The sequence below is a fragment of the Pipistrellus hanaki genome (genome assembly GCF_964339955.1).
Source record: "Pipistrellus hanaki genome assembly, chromosome: 2".
Lineage (NCBI taxonomy): Eukaryota > Metazoa > Chordata > Mammalia > Chiroptera > Vespertilionidae > Pipistrellus > Pipistrellus hanaki.
The window spans coordinates 171,132,103-171,154,368 of NC_140504.1; the positions used below are offsets into that span (position 1 = coordinate 171,132,103).

The 22,266-nt window shown below is 42.8% G+C and overlaps 1 protein-coding gene across 19 annotated transcripts in view; it reads right to left on the reverse strand.

Annotated features, from left to right (window-relative positions):
• The window catches only part of SCMH1 (Scm polycomb group protein homolog 1), a 120,126-nt gene that overhangs the window by 4,129 nt on the left and 93,731 nt on the right, over window positions 1-22,266 (reverse strand). For 12 of the 19 annotated variants that reach the window (XM_084874543.1, XM_084874538.1, XM_084874536.1 and 9 more), the window contains 5 exons: window positions 17,947-18,073; window positions 11,900-12,100; window positions 9,802-9,993; window positions 4,986-5,180; window positions 2,417-2,482 (listed from right to left, as the gene is read on the reverse strand). In XM_084874543.1, the coding sequence (XP_084730669.1) occupies window positions 2,417-2,482; window positions 4,986-5,180; window positions 9,802-9,993; window positions 11,900-12,100; window positions 17,947-18,073 (781 nt within the window). The remainder of the gene's footprint in view (window positions 1-2,416; window positions 2,483-4,985; window positions 5,181-9,801; window positions 9,994-11,899; window positions 12,101-17,946; window positions 18,074-22,266) is intronic. The other 7 variants (XM_084874541.1, XM_084874542.1, XM_084874551.1 and 4 more) reach the window with 3 other exon arrangements.

The window sequence follows — 22,266 nt, forward strand, 5'->3', positions numbered from 1 at the left end:
TTGCCAGAAGAACAAACTAGATGGCTAGAGAGTTGAACTTTCCTCCAAACTCCTGGGGAAGGGAGAGGCTGGAGATTGAGCTCAATCATAATGGCCAATGATTTAACCAGTCATGCCTCTGCGATGAAGCTTGGGGCTGGGCACTGTGCAGACCAGGGGAGAAGTGTGCTGGATTAGAGCCACAGAAATTCCGTTGGCTTTTTAGAGGTGGTAGTAACAGGAAGTTGGAAATAACTCTCTATACCAAGCCACTTCTCCCTGCCCTGAAAGTCCCCTGTGATGCTAAGACAGAATCCAACTCAGAGATTATGGAGAGCAGAACAAAGATATACAATGGAGTGTCCTTTTTGGGTCATCTTAGCTAATTCCTCTACCCAAGGGAAGCTAGAAATCATACACACACACACACACACACACACACACACACACACAGAGTATTATTCACATATACATATCCTATCTAATAAAATAATAATATGCAAATTGACCATACCTCTGCTATAACTTCAAGCCATGCCCACCAGCCAATCAGGAGCGAGTATGCAAATTAATCCAACCAAGATGGCTGTGGCCACAAAGAGAGCAGGAGGCTTGGGTTTCCCTGGCAATGAAGGAAGCCAAGCTTTTCACTTGCCTGGCCTGCCTTGGCCTCCACTTAAGGCTACAAAGTTTCAATTATATAAGATAAATAAATCCCAACAAAAATGGCTATAGCTATGGAGCAAGCAGGAGACTTTGCTCCACTCAAGGCTACAAAGTTTCAATTATGGAAGATAAATAAATCCCAGATACCAGGGCCTCTGCTTGGGTTGCCTGGGGCGTGGCCAGCTTGAAAACCACCACAGGCCCCTCACCCAGGCTGCCCCATGCCCCAAGGGAACCCCAACCCTGTTCCAGGACACCTTTCAGGGCAAACCAGCTGGCCCCCAGCCATGCACAAGCCTCTATCCTATCTAATAAAAGAATAATATCCAAATTACCATCATTCCAACACACAAGATAGCTGCCCCCATGTGGACACAAGATGGCCACCACAATTTGCCCAGCAGGGGAGGGCAATTGAGAGGGACCAGGTCTGCAAGGAAGGGCAGTTGTGGGCAATCAGGCCTGCAGGGGAAAGGCAGTTAGGGGTGACCAGGCCTGCAGGGGAGGGCAGTTAGGGGCAAACAGGCTGGCAGGGGAGCAGTTAGGTATCAATCAGGCTGGCAGGGGAGTGGTTAGGGGGTGACTGGATCAGGCCTAAATGGGCAGGCAGACATCCTTCGAGGAGTCCCAGATTGGAGAGGGTGCAGGTTGGGCTGAGGGACACACACCCCCATGCACAAATTTCATGCACTGGGCCTCTAGTATATATTATAAACACATATATATTCACATATATAATTCTATTATATATTATGTGTTTGTTAGTCTATTCCTATTAGAATGTACACTTTTCGGAGATGAAGACATTTGAGCAAAGACCTTTAGGCAGAGAGTGATGAGCATATTTAGAGTTGAGCAGGGAGGCAATGTGCCAGAGCAGAGTGAATGAGGAAAAGTGGCAGGAATAACATCTCAGAGGCGTGTATGTGTGTGCTGGGCAAGGAAGTGGTGGTGAGGTAACAGAAGACCTTGTAAGCCACTATAAGACCAGAAGCTTTTCTGAGTGACATGAATTAAGTTTGAGCACAGGAGTCTGTGTTCATAATAGGTGTTAGGGGTCAAGGACAAGTGAAGGAGACAAGTTGTAAAGGAGTCTCCTACAATAGTCCAGATAAGAGCTGACTGTGGCATGCACCAGGCGGTAGTGGTGAGCGGTGAAGAGAGGTCTGTTATATGAACATTATAAAGAATTCCCGCTACCGTCCACTCATTTAACCCTAAAAATAGCTCCTGAAGGAATTATCATCTTCAGTTTAGAGATGAGAGAAGTGAGGCTTAGAGAAGGGAAGGGACTTGCCCAAGACCACACAGGCAGGAAGGAGATGAGTTATGGCCTGTCTCTATCTTTTCCTATTCCCAATTTTTCAGACAAACTATATCAAAGTTCTCCCCCTCCACCCAATGGGTATAGCTGGTGAAGGGAGAGGGTCTCAATCTGAGAATGACTAAGGCAGGTGAGGCACCTCCACAGAGGAGAGACTAACAAACAGATGCCCAATCATCCTGGATGATGAAATAAGAGGGGATAGACTTGATATCCATTAAATTCTATGAGAGAAACAATTTTAGGGTCAACTGAATGGAATCCTTTCATAGTCTTATTGGGATCAGAAAAGGTATAGACCGTGACCTGGCCAACAGACTCAATGTATTCCAAAGGAAGAGTAAAGATGCCTGGGGACAACAGTGACACCTGAGGCCAGATCCACATGAGGCACTCCTATTGGAAACAGGCCTTGGAGAAGATCACAATAAAGTAATGCCCTCCTACCTGGGGAATGAGTTAGTTTCCAAAACGATCCCATATCCCTGCTTCCATCAGATCCTTTTAACACTCCTGTGGAAAGACCAGGTGGATGTCACCATCTTAATTTTGCATATGAGGAACATGAAGATGTGGGAGGTCAGATGACTTACCCACATCTCAAGGTAGGGGATCAACTCTCAAATCTACCTCTACTTCAGAGCTTCTCATGCTCTACTTTGCTGCCTCCCGGGGGGGAAGGGCATCCCAGGCTTCTTCCTGTCAGCCTTCCTGAAAACTCTCTCCTGAGGTCACCTATTTCCATTGCAGGCCTTGCTAATGGAGTCTCCTTATTCTTTTATAGCCCACACATTCCTGGGCTGTGAAAGAATAAGGCCTTTTGTGGGAAAGACCAAAGGCCCAGCCGTGGGGTATGAAAGTGGATCTCCTATATTCCCATCGCTACTTTTAGACCATCCTCCTATGAAAGCTCATGTTCTTCGGAGGCCATACTGTTATCTATAAATCTCAGTGTTTCTACCCCTTGTTAAATGAAGACTTTTTGGTATTTAGCTGCCTTCTACTCCACCCCAATTCCTGCCATAATTTTCAGAGGCAAACGGCAATCTATTTAACTTCCTTGCCTCTCTGCCAATGACTTTCACATCTACTCTACTTCAAATACTGATTGCCAAATTCACTGTCTGGTTTTTGCCATCACCTGGAACAATTTTAAACATCACTTCAGAATTTTAAACATGCCATTTTCTGACCTCCACCCTATCTTCCCAACTGTCTTGTGACTTATGTCCATTATAACCTTGACATAACAAGATTATCAACACATCAATCTTACAGTTCCCCATCCTTCAGCCTCTTCTTAGCCTTGCTCCTTCCCCACCCTGTCCAGATCCAGTGTTGATCTTTCCCATATTCTTCATCTCTTCTCTTTAGAAGGCTCAAGTTGTCTACTGATAAGCATGCTCAGTGTGCTTCCACTCCAGAAGACCTTCTTTGGAAGGTCATCATCTTTCTTTTTCTCAACAAACTCTCCTTGATATTCCTACCACTTCCATCTGCCCTCACTAACCTTCACCAACATGGAAGCTACAAATCCAGTAGTTATTTCTCTATCCTTATTTTACTGATCCTTTGCTGTGCTCTCCTTAAAACATTCCCTATTGCCCTGGCTGCCACAATATTAAAGTCTTCTGTTTTTCCTCACATTTGGCTACTCCTTTGTCTCCTAGATGGGATCTTCTCCCTGTTCCTATCTCCTATACTTTGTTGGTCCCCAGAACTCCATCATAGTTAACGGTTTTCATTCTATACATACTCCTGGGAAATGGATGCCATTCACCCTACAGCTTCAACTACCACCTATGTGTTGATGACTCCCAAATATTTAACTACAGCGCAGTCCTCTTCCCTGAGAACCAGATCTGAATAGCCACCACCTCTAAATATCACCTAGATGATCCATGGGCTCCCTGCCCTTCGTTCTCTTCTAGGCACCACCATTTATCCAGCCACCTCATCTCAAAACCTGAAAGAAATCCCCACTCCCTTCTTCCTCACCATCCTCAAATTTGACTAAATTTACCTGGTGAATAGTTTCAAACCTAGTCTCTCTTCTACAAACCTTCTACCACCGCCCTAATCTAGGTCTTTATCACTTCTGGTCTGGCTCATGCTCATAACCTTATAACTGGTCTCTCTAGTCTTGTCACTCCTCTAATCCATTCTCAACATAGTAGTTAATGATGTACTGAAAACAAACTTTTTTAGGTCTTACCTCTAATTAAAAGCCTTCGATAACTTCACATTGCCTATAAGATCAACTCCAAACTCTTTAATGTGGCATTTAAGGTCCTCGGTGGTATAAGCCTGACCTTTCCAGGCTTTTCTCTTTGAAGTCCCAGTATTTTCCTTTGACTCAGCAACACCAAACAGCAGTGGTTCCTGGCACACTGTGCTAGCTCTTTCCCTTTGCCCTTGTTCATGCTGTGCTCTCATGGAAAGCTCTCCCACCCCTACCACTCCTGACAGGGCCATTCATACAGTCACCCTTCAAGCCTCAGGAAGGGCATCACTTCCTCAAGGACGCTGCCCCTGGACATCTAGCTTGCGTTAGGTGTTCCTTCTTGCAGTGTTTATACGAATAGAGAATCTCTGTGCAACTGCACTAAGATTTGTGCAGTTGCAGAGATGTTGTTTTACAATTGCCTATTTAAGTATCTCTTCCACAATACTGTGAGTTCCTTGAGGACAAGAAGTGACCAATTTTTGCATCCCCATGCCAATCAGTTTTCAAATAAGTGGCCATCGAAGAAATGAATGAATTCTTCCTTGTCCCTTTGGCCCTATAAATAATGGTAATAATAGTTACCATTATTCTCAAGTCAATCCCAGAACTTCAGTTGCCTCCCCAGGCACAATGGTAAGCCCAGACCCTAGCCCAACCACCAGACAGAGTGAAACAAAGCCAAGTCCTTTCTAGCCTCCCAGAGCTCAGGAAGAAGAAAGGAAGGAAAGAATGAAGGAAGTAAGGAAAGAATGAGGGGAGACAGGAGGGCCAGAACTCTGGTAAACTTACCCCTGGCGCACAGTCTACGCATAGCTGAGGCAGCACTCAGTGAGAGGCCACAGGATGGAAGCAAAGGCCGGTACCCAGAGGTTCGAAGATTTTGGGAAGTGCTGACAAGGTTGGTGGGTTTCAAGGTGGAGTCCATTGAGTCTGAGTGTGGCTCCAAGGACCGGGCCAGACTATTCCCTAGTACAAAGGTTTCACCTGGAAAACAGTAAAACAACAGTCAGAGCAGGAAATAATCCAGAAGGACTGCTGCGGTGCTGGCTCCCAGGTACCTGTCTGGATGGAACAAAAGGCAGCCAAATAGGAAGTCCTAGGCTAGGTCTCAGGAGGCCTGTGTACCAGTCACCACTCTGGCTCTTACTAGGTGGTCTGAGTCAAGCCCAGTACCTCTCTCTAGACTTGGATCTCCTCAGAGATACTTCCTCTTAGACTAGATGGTCTTTGAGGTTTCTTCTGGTCTAGATATCTTCTGCTTTTTCTAGATAAGGAGAACCTTAAAAAAAAATAGGAAGAGGTTGCCTTACACATAAGCTGCTAGCAAAGAATAGGGTGCTGGAGAAGAGATACACTTGCTTAGGGCATTTCAGAAGCCTACTCTCAGCCAGCCGTTTACCTCAGAAATGCTTCTTGATGCCTGGCCAAAGGGATGTCTGCAAAGGATCTGCTCCTATGCCCTCCACCCCCTTCATATTTGCCTTGTTCTACGGAAACATTCCAAGGACGCTGGAATGTACAGCGGTGAGAATGTGGGCACAGGACCAGAATCTGGGTTAGAATTTGACTCTGCCCTCTGTAGGCAAGGTATTTCCTTCGGACCTTGTTATAATATAGGAAACCCCTTTCTCCCAAGGGGCCTGTAAATACCAAAAGGAAGTAGCTATGAAAACCGTTGTAAAGGGAATCTCAGCCTGACATTTCTACAATATACCCAGGCCAAGGCCCAATACCAGCAGCATCCCCTAAGCACTGCACTGCAGAACCTGAAGCAGATTCTGCCTCATCACTGGGTTCCAGACATCAAAACAGCTCCTTAGTCATGGCCACAGCATTCTCTACTTATGACAGGGGGGTGGGGATGGGTGGGTGTCTCAGGAATTGGATCATATCACTGTCCTTTGTGGTTCTTCTCAGAATTCTGGTGTTTAGATAATGCTTGTGATTCATTTAGGCCCTCTAATAAATTCAAGCTCATTGTCTGGCATACAATAAGACCTCTGGCAAGATGGTTTAGGATTTTAGAACTGCTTTCTGACACTCACCTAAAATTTCTTGGTAACCATGGACTTAATGTTAAATCTAACATGAGATAGATTTCACCCTTATCTCAGAGAATTTAACTAATGAAGCCTTCCCCTAAAAATGATTCTGAAGAGAGAAGTCTCTGAGGCCCCAGAATACCTAAACCATATCACTCCCATTCTACAGGTGAGGTTCCAGATTCCTATTTTCCAGGAGAGATGAATACTGCATTGTCCTGCCTTGAGACAAGGACAGGAACCCAATCCAGAAAGCAAGGCCTGAGTACTGTGTCTGAGCTCCTGCCTTTTATTAAGCGTGTCATCCTCAATAAGTTGTCTTCTCTGAGCACCAATTTCTTCATCTGTAAAATGGAAAAACCACCATTTGTCATGCTGAGAATTTGTCAAATGAGGAAATGGACTAGGGTGAAATTTACAAAGGCTGAAGTCGTTATTCTTCAGTCAGAGTTAAGATTGGCAAACCTACGTATGTTCTCTGCAATAGCTCAAGAAATAGATAAAGTGAAATTTCTGCATTTATCAGCAGGACAATCTCATCTTTCTAGTCCTCATTTTACTCAGTGGAGATAATACCTCCTGTTTCACAAGAGCTAACAGATGTGAAAAATAATTATGATGACAATGCTTGTAGCTTACCAGATGCTGATGCAAATCAGTAAGTGTCTTTTCCTCTCAGCAATGCTAAGAATGGTAACTGAAATCTGAATTCTGAATTGAGGGACCTGAAAATCTGGACTGGTGGAACTGGGCTAGGCAAGGCCATAAGATCTTATCCTAATGAGATGCAGTGGGAAAAAAAAATCATACCTGAGGCTCTGCGAGGTTCTACTAAAGGCTGATCTCCCTAGGATAATGCCAGGGACAGCAATGCTTTCAGGCCGGGGGCTTTAAGAGAAAGGCCAAGGAAATAGGGCTCTGGATCTCATCCCAGTTTCTACCAAAACAGCTCCAGTTTTAACTTCTATGCACCAGAGTTTTGTGTCATCTTAACTTTGTAAAAAAAAAAAAAAAAAAAAAAAAAAAAAAAAAAAAAAAAAGGAGTTCTACTGCTAAAGCAAAGCAAACTTTGAAACCTCTGGCCCAGAAATCAGAATTAAGGCTGGAAGACATTTCTAGCACAATCACTAGTCAATAATCACTGTCTTTTTACCCATCTGTAAAATGAAGATGAAAACCCTGAACCTCATAAGGTTGATATGCTGGTGACAAGAGAACAATCAGCACGAGTGAGAGCTCATTCATTCATTCAACAACATTTGGTTAAGCCCTCTATTTGCAAGCCACTATGCTAGGGATGGGGTTATGCAAAGGTAAACAGACAGATAAGGATCTTGCCCATACGCATTTATTTTTAGTGAGTGGCAGATCTCTGCGTATCATATTGCAAGACTGACCTTAAAAACCAGAGTTCCCAGTGGAGGGTGACCAGAATACTGGTGAGAAGCAAAGAAGGAAAAACCTGGGAATGCAGAATATGGAGAGCAGTCAGAGGAGACAAAAACCCTAAAGGCAGTCATGGGGTGGGAAGAGGACTGGGAAGGCAGAGAATGCAACAGGGGGCAGGCATTAAAAGAAAACAGATTTCAGCTATAAAGAGAGGCATTTTCACAATCAGAGGGTCTAACAGTAAGACTGATTGCCAAAGGTGACAGTGAGCAACATAGCATTAGGAGTATTTAAGCAGAATTCAGATAAGTGAAGGAGCACAGAGGAGTCAAAATCTAGATGGTGCTCTGACTTGCCTGAGCAGAGTTAAAATGCTCATTTCAGGGAAGCAAATAAAAACTAGGGTGAGAGCAGCTACGTGGCTGGGAAGCCACTATGAGAACCAGAGGTTGTAAAGTTGACTGAATCTATCTGAAAATGAGGGAAGGAAAGGGGGATAGCCAGTGGTGGAATGTGATAACCCTAGCATTGGTCTCTTTGGTGAGAGGTAAGGATAAGAGGTTAAAGCTTGCTTCCTCCTATCTGAATCAGCAGAGAGATGCAAACTGGAATAGAATACCCAGGAAAGGTCATGGCCATAATACCAAATGGCCTTGGGGACTGCAGGTCCATGATATGCACTGTTACCAGTCTCTGCATGCTGCTACCAGGACATTTCTCTTAGTTCTTAATGACCAAATTCCATTGAGGAATTCGGAGTGGCTATTTCTTCGAGAAATCTGTCTTTAGGCTAGCAGCTACACTCATGGACATACTACTCCCTTTCATGTATCTGCTCTTCCAGAATCCCAGGCAGGCTTTACTTTCATAACCGAGGTACAACTTAGAGTTCCTGATTGCCTATGGCTGGGGACATTTCATAGTCTGCCTTTGTCTGCACCAACTTCACCATGCTCAGCCCAGACTCCCAGTGGAGCATTCTAACTCTAGATGAGAATGCCTTTTTCTGTTCTCAGAGATTCTGATGCTGAAAGAACATAATTTAGAGCAGGTTAGGTAAGAAAAAGGATCAATGACCAGGTCACACATATGTCTGCACAGACCAGATGGCCTGGTCCCCACAAGCAGTATTTGAAAGTCAGGTATATTTTTATAAGTTATGTAAGCAAAGCTCATTTGGATGCAAACATTAAGGGGGTGGTGGTGGCTGGGGCTGGGTGAGTAGTCACTTTCCTGAGCACATTCTTCAGAAATGGCACTTTATCAGAAGTGATTCTGGTAATATAATAATAAAAAGATTACTAGGGAAGGCAGTATGAGAACAAGACTGGTTAGAGAAGGTCGGAAGGGGGCACCTTTCAGACTTACATGCTCCCCCATCAACAGACAGCACAGCTCTGAAGCTGACAGCACCACCTCTCCACTCCTCAGGCCAGGACAAAGTCCACAGGCTCCTTTAAAGGCCTATCCTCCCTCTCTCAACAATGACCTACCTCGCTATGTTTTGGGCCGAGTTTTCCTTCCCTCCCTGTCGTCTGTGTCCTGGGCTCCAGATTAGAGCGGCTGCGTTCCATTCACTCTTTAACCTCTCTCGGAAGTGCTTAGTCACTGATCCGGCCACGTGGCATCCGCTTTCCCGTTGTGGGACTGGTATGTTAACTAAGAAAGTTATTTTCCAGCCTAGTTAGAAACAGCAGGAACTTGAATTGACTTGCTAGACTGGCAGTGCAGGAGGAGTTAGGGCTACGTGCCAAAGGAAAGAGTAGATAGCCAATCACCAGGGAGCACATTTCTCAATCTGTAGCTTGAGACTAAACCTTCCTGCTGGCAAGGGAGATCTATGTAGGCCCTTGCTGCCAGACTCACACTGGGAGACGTACTGTGACTCCACATGCAGTTTGGAGCTCAGAAGAGGATTCGCGAACCATCTTTTTTTAGGGACAAAACCAAAGGAAATAAAGTTCATTCTACAGAGAGGGGACAAAATCCTGAAGAGAGAGTAAAGATGAGAGGAGACCAAAAAGTCCCAGATGGGGCAAAGGTTAAGGACAGAAAAACCAGCTTCTGGATAATAGGAGCTAGGCTAGCAGGTCAGAGGGCTGATCCCAGGCCCTCCCTAGAGCTGCTACTAGCCCTGCCCCCTTTTTTAGCCCAGACCCCATCCCAGCTCCTACCTGGTAGGTACCTGTCGTGGCTGTGGCTGTACTCTGTGTTGGTGAGTGACAAATGAGTCTGTGTAAAAGGCTGGTTGCCAAACAGATTGTCACTGCGAAGGTTGTGGCAGAGTTTCTCCAGGAAGCGGAGAACGTAGGTGATGCTGTTGACTGCTGGGAGGTTGAGGGTGTGCTGTTCTCGATCAAACACGGCTGTGAAGTGAAGTAAACAGGGCTGAGCATGTCAGGCGGGCAGTTCAGTGCAGCACTGGGCAGGCCAGCCCACAGTTTGTCTCAGGCTTACCTGGTTACACAAAGGCAATCAGTGCCCACGTCTCCTCCCTCCCTCTCTCCACCCTCCCTTGAGGGTTTGATTTTTGCCTCCAACTCCAAAGGGTTTGCAGTTATGGGAGTGGCCAGGCCAAGTCTGTTGCACCTGGGGCTCTGGAAGGATTTTATTCAACTTGTGAAAACAACTGTGAACATAATTCTATCTGCTCCATCAGTTGGCTGGGCCTCATCCAGGAAATCTGTTCATTTAGGGTGCTATTTCCATAAGAACTGCCCAAGAACAGAGGAACTGGGCAGAAGAGAATACAGCCATTGCCAACACTGGTTTGGGTGCACAATCCGATCTGTATAAGAGCACTAGAATTTCAGCAACATTTGGAACTGTGCCATGCTTCGTTTTATTTTACTCTATTTCTATTCAAAAAGTATCTGTCTAGTCTTTAAAAAGCTAAAAGCCTCTGCATTTGTCTCTGAGAGCAGCAGGAAATGGGGATGTGGTGGGGATAGATCTTTCTTAGAAACCAATTTTGGGGCAGGTGATTGCCGTAAAGAGAGGCAGTGAACCTGTGAACTGGTGGGTCACAGCTCGGTTCCTGGTTGGGGCATGTGCCTGGGTTGTAAGCTTGATCCCCAGTGGGAGGTGTGCGGGAGGCAGCTATCAATGATTCTCTCTCATCATTGATATTTCTCTCTTTCCCTCTCCCTTCCTCACTGAAATCAATAAAAATACGTTGAGAGAGAGAGTGAGAGAGAGAGACAGAGGCAGTGAAGAAGCCAGGGCTCTGCAGACCATTGCATAAAAGCAAAGGAGAGACTAGGGCATGGCCTCTGCCTCAGAAGGAAAGGAAAGCTCGATTTCCTAGCAGTTCTCAGCCTTCTGCAACAATGCCTTCCTGGCTTGCCCCATCCTCTTCTCGGGCAATTACTCTCGTCTGGGCTCTGACACTACCCTGTACATATTTCTCTGCTATAACACCTCTCACCGTGAGACATTCTTCCTTTTCCACCAGGTCAGAGTCTGAGCCTGTCATCTTCGTTCTCCCCTTCCCCCGGCCAGTGTCTGGCAATAACCTCTGACATACAGTAAGGGCTCAATAAATGTTTGCTGAAAGAATACAGTTGGATTATGCATGAGGTTTTCCATGTCAACTGTTTCATGAGGTTGGATATTGCAGCTTGTTAGAAGGAAGGGGCAGGAGATTATGGAGGAGCACATAGTTAAGACTGAAAGGCTTTAGATCAAGTCTTCATAGGTTTGATGGTAAAGAATAGCGTTTTGGACTTATGAGAACTGAAAGAGAACAGGGGCACAGCAGAAAAAGTAAATATTCTCAGTGAAAACAACAGAACACTGTGCAGCTGACTCAGATCTCAGAGCGGGAAAGGAAGAGGAAATGACTCTTCCTCTCTGCCCTGGCAGTCAACTCCCTTGGATCAGGGCTGGCTTTGAACTACGGAGCTAAGGACTTAAAAGAATGAGAAAAGAATATATGGTTCCCTCACGCCAGGTGGGAGGCTGTGGCAGTCTAGAGAAACTCTCCTGTTGCCATAGGATAGCCCCCTTTTGATTCTTCTGTCTCCCGGGATACCTTTAAAACAACACACTCACAGGTCCACAGCAGAGGCATCTGTTAGAGGCTCAGTTAAGACTCTAAACAGAGTCTGTGTGGGTATTCTACTTGGCAGAGGTGCTCAGGGCGTTGAAAGTGAATATTCTCTGAGGAAGGGATACCTTCACACTTCTCCAGAGCCTTCAGGTGTGAAGTGGGAATCAGGATGCCTTGTCAGAAATTAGCCAATTGAGAAGGTCTCACCGAAGGGAGCTTACCTGAGATAATCTCACCACCGTGGCCCTGCTTGAGGAAGCTGAAGACAGTTTTCTGGTGATAAGCACAGTCAATGCAAGCCTGGACAGCCTGCTGCAGCACCACAGAGGCACGGGCTGGCCCAAAATGGTCAGGGAGCTGCTGGACCTTCTTCTTATCTAAGTGGGGGCCTGTGCTGCCGTTCTTGTTTAAGTAAATACAAACTGCAGGAGACAAATAATGAAATTTAAAAAGCTTAAAGAGTCCGTGGGGTAGAGAAGTTGGACAACAGTGCTTTCTTCTGTCTTTTGTACCCTGGACTCTGGTCCTGAGCAGGTCTCCCAGCTGCTAAGCTGGTGACACACTGTGGGAGGAAGATGGTTGTGCCCAGCTGCTGCCAGCCTAAATTGCATGACCAAAGGCTCTGGGAACACAGCCTGCTGGAAGAACAGCCTGAGCAAAAGCCAGGGCATGGAACTTGCACTTGGCTTTTTGTGCACTGAAAAAAAATTTAAACTATTTCCCAGATATGTGTACTTTCATTTTTGGTGCTTGGTTGCTCACATATTCTTTGTGTATCTTATCTTATATGTTTAAGAGATTGTGGGATTATGGAAATTTAAGAGAGAGAGAGAGAGAGAGAGTTAGTTTTCGGTTCTGGGCCTTGGGAGTCCCCTTTTTATCTTCTATATCAACACTCAGGTCCAAGAAAGTAGTAAAAGGATTTTAAAAAAAGAATAAAGAAAAATATGAAAAGGGGAAAAGGGCTCGAGGGTCCCATCCAGATATTTGTTGCAGTAGTTTCGCTTGTCTTAATAGCTGGGCACTCCCCTAACTGCAACCCTCCAGCTGGCACCGTGGTGGGGAAGGGCACCCTGAAGAGGCAGTCCTGAACAGAATTGTTTCCTTGGTCTCCCGAAGGGCTCACGGAAGCTGCTCAGCTGTGACACTGTCCCTGCTGATTGCCTTCCAGGCTTCCATTTCAGTAGGGGATACTCTCCTTTCTCACATTGTCATGGCTCACTAACTGAAGGAGCTGGAGGACAAAACGCCTCTTTTTTACTTTTATTAAAGACAAACAGGATAAGAGCAGTAGCTGTGTGGGCTGTGGAGAAACGCTGCCCTTTTGGGCTTCATGCTTACCATCAGTAAAATGAGGGGGCTGAGCTGGATGCTCTCCTGGGACACTTTTATCATTCTAAGGGGAAGCAAGATGGAGAGAAGAAAATGGAAAATAGAAAGGAGAAGGAATGATATGGAAGGTGAGAGGTGAAAATAAAGAAAGGAAAAAAGAGAAATAAGATGAATTGAAATAAAATTTAACTTTGTTTTCTCATAAAACCCACGAAAATGAGCCAGATACCAGAAAGAAGACAACATACAATTTCAGGAGCTGGAAAGAAGACTGGCAAAGTAGTAATGACTCAGCAGACCTAAGAAAGCTAAAGCCTTAACCAAGAGTGGGCAACAATGAGAACCAAGCTGTTCATCTGATAATTCACAAAAGGCCCAAGAATGGGCCAGTGCCTCTGGAGGTGGGTATGGAGGTAGATCTAATAATTGAAGGATTGAAGTCTGTTAAGAAATGGGACTACCATGTCAAAACGTGACTCTTTTGCTGAAAACAAAATAAATAAAAATGAAAGAACTCAGAGATAAGAAGAGTAATGAAAATAAATGAAACATTATAAGAATATTCATAGCAATTTAGCCATACTAGTTTTAAACCCAAATGTCCATAAACAAGAGAGTAGATATAAAAATTGTTGTATATTCACTTATTGAAATACCATGTGGCTATAAAAAAAGTATTGATAGAAAGTTTCTCACAAACATTATTTTGAGAGAAACAAACCAGATGGGAAAGAGTATTCTATATTTAGTATATCAATTTATATTAAGTTCCAGAACAGAAAAATCTAATCTACAGTGATAGAAATAAAAATAAAGATGAGAGTGGAGACTGTAAGGAGGCATGAGGTGACTTCTGGGGAGTGGAGAATGGGCAGAAATGACTTTTAACTCAATTGGGATAGTTCATGGGTGCTTACACTGATTATAATTCATCAAGCTGTACACTTAAGGTTTGTATATTTCACTGTATTAGAGTAATAATTAAAAAAAGAAATTCTAAAAAAAAAAAAAGAAATTCTACATGGATTAAAAGGGTGAAATATAAAAGACAAACAATGAAACCCTTAGAATAATGTGTCAGTTTTAAAACATGGCCCCAAAATTCTTTGACATTCCTTATACCAATCTCTGTGATATTTGACCAATAGATTATAATGGAAATGACACTGCCAGTTTCTGAGCTTAGGGCTGAAAAAAATAGCAGTTTCCACTTCCTGTTTCTTGGGACATTTACTTCTGGAACCCAACTACCATGTGTGAGGAGGCAAGGCCACCCCAGGTGAGGTCCATGGGGAGAGAAACCAACAGGCAAAACCAACTTGTCAGCATGTGGTGGAAGCGATCCTCCAGCCCCGGCCAGCCTGCCACAGCTGACACAGGATGGAACAGAGACAAGCTGCTGCCACTCAGCCCTGCCCACCTTGTTGTTTTCAGCCATCAAGTTTTGTGGTGGTTTGTTATGTAGCAAAAGATTATTGGGACAGAATGTAGTATTAGAAATAGGGTGCTCCAGTAACAAAAGCCTGGCACACATGACACTGACTTTGGGACTCGGCAGCATAAAAAGCCACAAAGAGAGTGTTGAGAAGACTGTCAATGAAGACTTACAGGAAAGTGAGAAAAATCTTACTGGAAGATGGAGGACAGGGGACACTTACTAGGTAGTGGTGGAAAGTTACACAGCACTGTCACTTGAAGTAACATAGAAATAGGAAATGTACCTGATAAATTCAATGAAATAGCTAAGGTGATTTTACTCCCTGCGATGAGTACAAAATGAGATGAATCAGCTTAAAACAAACATACAAACAGTCTAATGTAAAACATAAAAAAGCCCAGGGCTTGCAGAGTTCACAAATAAAATTGTTTCTCATTCACAGTCTCTCTATAAGACAAACAACCCTAAATCGAGAAAGGGTCAAATCCAGAATAGGGAAGGAAATATCTTGTTACAATGTCAGAATGATTTTAAATCTATGCTCCAGAGACTCTTTCAGACCAAAAGGCCCTATAAGAATCTCAAGAGCAAATCTCTCCCTTAACAGGACTTTTAAGAATCTTAAGGGCATTGTTTCACAGTAGCCCAAACTAGAGAACATCATGCTGAGTGAAATAAGCCTGTCAATGAAAGAGAAACACCACATGGCCTCACTCATTTATGGATATTAAAGAACATTATAAACTGACAAACCAAAAGATAGATATAGAGACAGTAAAGCAACAAGCAGACTGTAAAATTACAGCGGGGAGAGTAGGGAGATCTGGGGGAGATAAGAGATCAACCAAAGGACTTGTATACATGCATATAAGTACAACCAATGGACACAAAACTCTGGGGAGGGAGGGTATGTATGGGGGGGGGGCAATGTTAAAATACGTATGCAGATAATAATTTAATAAAAAAAAAATATATATATATATTTTATTGATTTTGTACAGAGAGGAAGGGAGAGAGATAGTTAGAAACATCGATGAGAGAGAGTCATCGATCAGCTGCCTCCTGCACACCCCCTACTGGGGATATGCCTGCAACCAAGGTACATGCCCTTGACCGGAATCGAACCCGGGATCTTTCAGTCCCCAGGCTAATGCTCTATCCATTGAGCCAAACCGGTTTCGGCTGAACAAACTATCTTGAAAGTATATCCTTCAACCCCTGTTGAGCCACCCTAACTAATGCCAAGGGGAAGAGCAACGAGCTGTCCTAATTTTAAAATAGTTGAATATTGCCGAAACCGGTTTGGCTCAATGGATAGAGCGTCGGCTTGGGGACTGAAGGGTCCCAGGTTCGATTCCGGTCAAGGGCATGTACCTTGGTTGCGGGCATATCCCCAGTAGGGGATGTGCAAGAGGCAGCTGATCGATGACTCTCTCTCATCAATGTTTCTAATTCTGTATCTCTCTCCCTTCCTCTCTATACAAAATCAATAAAATATATTAAAAAATAAATAAATAAAATAGTTGAATATTGATATTACCTTTTCCAGGTATATACATAAGCCATTTCTTTTATAGTTTATACTTACTGTCTTGTTTTAAAAATGCTTCCTAATATTAAGGTCATAAAGATATTTTTGTATACTGTCATATTTTAATTTTCTACTGTATCCATGATATCAGAATTGGAGGTTGTAGCCCTAGCTGTTTTGGCTCAGTGGATAGAGCATCAATCACCCTGTGGACGGAAGGGTCCCGGGTTCTGATCAAGGGCACATGCCTGGGTTGTGGGCTCAATCCCCGGTAGGGGGCATGTAGGAGACAGCCAATCAATGATTCTCTTCCTCATTGATGTTTCTGTTTCTCTCTTCCTCTCTGAAATTGATTATATTATATATAATTGTGTGTGTGTGTGTTTAAAAAGAATTGGAGGTTGTAAAAAAAAAAAAAAAAGTTCAGAGAAGAGTCCAGCATATAAGGAGCTTGGAAGTACCTACTTCATACTAACAGTAAGTAAAAAACTGAACAAATGTAAAAATCAACAATTCTTTTTAGATCTATCAGAGAAGTGAGGTCGCAGGGCAAACTGCTGTCCCCAAATTTGGAAAGATAGACAGGTGGATATAGAGAATCATAATTTACTAGAACAGAAACGTATGAGCAGAAACCTCCACAGGAACCAGAGCCAAGGTAGGAAAATCTAAACTGTAACTGACAAATTGCTGGAAGCTCAGTGTGGACAAATCTGATAGTTAAAAACTCTAGGGGGCCCAGTCATGTTGGGGAAATCCCCACTTTTGTGAGTTTTACCTCTGGAAGCTTGAACAGGTTCTCACAGTGAATATGGGAGAAAAGTCCCCTCCAGCTCCCAGTAGGGGAGTGGTAAAGGAAACATTGTGTACTACATCAGAGCTTTCTGTCCTTAACAAGGTCTGCCCTCAGGAGAAACTATTTCACCAGAGTTTAACCTGCTGGGGTTTTATCAGAGCCTAACCTACCTGGAAGAAGCAATACCCAAGTCCAACCCCCTCCAGCCACACTCTCCCACTGGTAGGGAGACTAAGAAGCACTGGTGAAATTCCTAGCCCTGGGGTACAGTCACCAAAAGACTGAGAGCTACTCATAGGACTATAGAATACTTCTCCCTTTTCACTTCAATGTCACATTACTAAGAGCCTATTTACAAATTCCTTTCAAGAAGTACATCACATTTGGCTCTCAAAAAAAAAAATAAATAAAAATTACAAGGTATACTAAAAGGCAAAAAATGCAATTCAAAGACACAGAGCAAGTATCAGAATCAGATTCAGATATGGCAGGGATGTTGGAATTACTAGATTAGGAATTTAAAACAATTATGGTTAATATACCAGGGGGGATAATGCAGCATACAAGACAGATGGGCAAGGTATACACAGAGATGAAAACTCTAAGAAGAATTTTTAAAAATTCTAGAGATCAAAAACATTGTCACAGAAATGGAGAACATCTTTGATGGCTCATTAGTAGACTGGACATGGCTGAGGAAAAAATTGCTGAGATTGAGGATATCTTAATAGAAATTTCCAAAACTGAAAAGCAAGTAGAAAAAAAACAACGTACCCTCTCCCCCACAAAAACCCAGAATAGACTATTTAAGAACTGTGGGACAGCCCTGGCCAGTGTGCTCAGTGGTTAGAGAGTCGGCCCATGCACAGAAGAGTCTCGGGTTCGATTCCCAGTCAAGGGCATGTATCTGGGTTGCAGGAAGAGACATTCTCATAGGTTTGTTTGTTTGTTTGGTGTGGCTATTGTCAAAGTGATATAAGGTTTCTCTGATTGTTTTTTGACAGGATGGAGGTTTCCCTGAAACTATTTCAGATGACAAAGATAAATTTTTTTACAAAAAGATTTTATTTAGGTTTATAAATGGACAGGGAGTTAATATTGGTGCAAGATGAGAAAGTACAGACACAGGGACCTGGGGCTTGTTGCAGCTAGTACTATGATCTGTTCTTACCTGTGGGGGCCTGCATGGCTGAGTTGGGGATGGTTGCAGCATCTTGGGGTACAGTGCTGGTGTCCGGTTCAGGGGTGCTGGTTGTTGGTGAGGTGGGTGGTGGATTCAGCAAAGTCCGAGGTTTTCTCTGTCAAAATGGATGGGGGAAATTTGCTACCCATGATAGGTAACTTGTCTTCTTATTCCTCTATTCTAGTACTTAATTCACCCATGAAATGAAAATATATTTGTAGATGGGACTGTGTTTTATCTCCCCTCCCCCCCCACACCACAGCATCTTGTCCAAAGCTGAACATGCTTAGTAAATATTTTCTGAACCTATGCACAAGAATCTCGGTTTCTGTACAGCCAGAGCTTAACTCACTCTCTTTTATACTAGACTCAATATTATGATTTTAAGTTCCTGATTTTTTTATTAGTTGTGCAGACAAAAGCAAAAAAAAAAAAACAACAAAAAATATTATGGCTTGAGTCTATTTTGACATTATTTGGTACTTTCTCTTTCTTGAAAAATGGAAATGTACATTTTCCTAACTCTACACACTATATCCTCTGCCTACCTCTTGTGCTCATTACCTGCCGTTTATTATCTTTGGCCTTATACTCTAATAATCTCTAACTATGATACTTCTCTAAAAACCATACCTGGTCTACATCTTTATACTAATAAACCATCCCTTCTGTTTGAAATTTCCTTTCTTTTTTTATCTGACAAATATCTAGATTTTCTCTAGTTATTGTCTCTTTTGTGCTGCCTCTGTCCTTTGCATAGTTGCACTTGTCACATGTATTGTCATTATATACTTATGTACTGCTGTACCCGATTAGCCTGGAGCTCCCTGAGAGTCTGATTTGGAGTACCATTCCTGGCATGATACTTGGCATATAAGTATCAACACTGCTTTTCAATGAAGTATACAGTATAGAATACCAATGATGGGGGAAGTAATAATGATGATTTGAGAAACTCCTAGCATCTCTCCTACGCTGGTCAGGGCAGCCTTTGGGGGAGAAGGATCTTAGAAGGTTCTTTCCAAGATAAATTTTTCTAAAAGCCTTTCTGAAGGCAAGGAAAACATATTCATCATTGAGGTCTAGAAACCCCTTTTACTAAATGTCATGTAAGGTCACACTGCTGGGAGCTATATAAACCTGTTTGCCTTCTAGGAGTGTTATTATTTAAAGAGCACCAATGACAGCAAGAATATACTAAAAGATGGCCTTGCCTGTGAAAGGAATCGCACAAACACTTATGAAAGCATACATAGGCTATGGACAACCCCTCATAGTTTTGATATTGCGAAAAGTATAAATCCAAATAAACAATGAGTTGGGATAGAAAGGTTCAACTTCACTGAGTTGGTAGTGGAATTTCCTGAGTCCCTGAAGGAACAACCCTAGTAAATAAGGTGTCCAAATATTGTAGGAACCAGAAAAATGGAGGACATTATTATTATTTGAGATAGGTGCAATTACATGCATTATATCTATTCATAGTATATTACCCCATCTCCATTTTATGGGGCTCGCAGCCTTACTCAAAGTCACACATGTGGTAACAAATGGAGATGAGATATAAAACTAAGTATGCCTGGTTTCAAAGCTTTTAGTCACAAGATCACCTTGCTTCACAAAGGAATATAAAAGTTATGGGTTGAATGGAAAGGATATACACTTATAGCAGTAGGTAAAAAGGACAGGAAGGGGAATTAGGGATTCAAATGCCAGGCCATTAAAATACAGGATAAGATAAGAATTGCTGCTTTCAAGAAGTTTGAAAGAGGACTTTGGCTATTATATTTGGGACTGTCTGAGGAAACAGAGCAGAGGCAATCATAGTCATAGTTCTTAGGTTCTGAAGGATCTTAAAGGTCATTTAATCAGCCTTCCATCCCAGTATTTCTATTTCCTTATCTCTGATAACACCCCTTCCATCCAGTCACTGATGAAATTCCTCTAATGATAGGGATCACTACTATTTTGGAATAGATTTAACTAAATATAGACTTTTAGTTAAATTTCCTTTATCCTGAGACAAAACCTGTCTGCTTAAGCTTCTGCTTATTTGGTTCTTATTCTGTCTTTGGAACCTTACAGACAAGTTTTCTCCCTCTTTAATTTGACTGTGCTCAAAATGCCTTCACATAATCAAAAGCACAGCTTCTCTAGCCTTGTAATCCTAGGTCTTCAGCCTTTCCTTCAAACATGAGAATGAGAAGAGAGTTATGGAGACAAAAATGAATCAGGGCCTGGGGTAGGAGTTAGTGGTAGTAGGTCAGGAGCATTACGTGTTATATACAAAGATCAGGATGTGACATCAAGAATTCAAAGCCAATAAGTAAGAAACAATCTCAATTGGAAAATCATCACTCAAACCATCCATCCATCCATCCATCCATCCATCCATCCATCCATTCATCCATCCATCCATCCTGCATATACTGAACATCTCTCAAGAGACAGATATATAAGGCACTATAGAAAAAAGGAAGAAGAAAAAGATTAGATTCTCAACCTTAAGGAGCTTACATTCTAGGACTGAAGTCAGTTGGAGCTATGGAACAAACAAAAACCCAATCAACTAACAAACAAAACCTAGGGAAGAACTTGTGAGATTGGAATGGAGTTCCCAGGAAGACTGGGATTCATCTCCAGAGTGGAAGTCAGGTAGTCTAGTTCAGGAGGAAGCTGCAGAGAAATCCTGAAGGTAGGGAGGGAATGGAGAAGATGATGCTAAGGGAAGCCCTAGAGAAGAAGCTGAGGAACTTTCATATCAGTGGTTTCCCTAGGGAAAATCTGCATGAAGAACTGGTCATGCATAGTGAACAGTGCTCAGTAAAGCCTGACTCAGGAATCCTTTCCTATACTAAAGGTAAGTGTTATCTCCCTCAAGAAATGCGAGAGTGAATATGTGGTAAGGCAGCAGTGACTTTGAAACTAGAAGATCTTGAGACCCATCTCTGTTTATTAGCTATGTGATGATAGAGAAGTTATATCTTTAAGCATCAATTTACTTAACTTTTAAATAACATTAACACTACTCATCTCCTAGACTTTTGTGAAGAATATGTGATATGTAATCATATAGAGCCCGATATAGAGCTTGATACGTAATAGGAATTCAATAATTTTTTTTTAAAGAAGGAGCAGGATAGAAAAAATACATTTACAAAGTCAATATCCTCTTTTTATTTACAAGCTTGGGCATCCACTTTGGGTAGGTTAACAATCAGGAGCAGGGCTTCCATCTCTGGAAGATAGACCAGAATTCCCTTGAATATGAGTAACTTTCAAAGTCAAAATTTGTTTGTTATCCATACTATCCTATATCTAATATAACCTACTCTCAGGTAAATAGATAAATAGGGATTACAACTTAGTAAATTCCTCTTAAAAGTATACACAAGGTGAAGAAATAGGACCAGACATACCACTTTCCAGGAAGTATGAATATGGATAAATTATCCCTTTATATTCCTTTACTAGTGGCCTGGTGCACAAAATTTGTGCATGGGGGGTGGGGGTGTAGAGGGGATCCCTCAGCCTGGCCTGCACTCTCTCCAATCTGGGACCCCTCAGGTAAGTCTGACTGATGGCAAGTACAACAGAGATGAGTAAGAGCCTATAATCTGATAAATAAAATTATTAGGAGGTACTGTTTTGCAGTATTATTACATATTACCACATATTCTCCTTTGTTTTCTTTTTCCTCTCTCCAAGGTAAGTAGCTGGTTCTGCTTTTATTGCTAAGGGAGAAAGATTCAACAGAACATTCTGGATGGTGGCTACCTGGGTTTAGATATAGGTAAACATTTATTGAGCTGTACAATTGAGATTTCTATATTTTACCTGGATATTTGGCTCTTGTGTTTGCATAAACATAAGCAGTGGCTTCTAACCCACAGGTTAGAATCATTCAGGGACACTTAAAATTTACTGTTGGCTGGATACTCTCCAAATCAGCAAAATCAGAATCTATGGAAATTGAACAAATTGGAACTCTAATTTCTGAAGGGGCAGACTTGTTGTTTAGAATATTTTACACACACACACACACACACACACACACATGCCTCAAGTAATTCCCATGAACAGCTATCATTGAAAATCAACAACACCCAAGGGAATTTAGAGTCCTTGTAAAGAGGCAGAAGAATTCAGGCATAATAGACAACTGTGTTGCTAGAAACAGCAGGAAATGTGGGCCTTCCCTCCTGCTCTACAGCAGCCTAAAAAGCCTCTTGATGTCCGTCCTGCCTCCCTGGGTCCCTGATGAACCAATATCCTGTGGCTGGAGCCTTCCCGGGCCCCCAATGGATT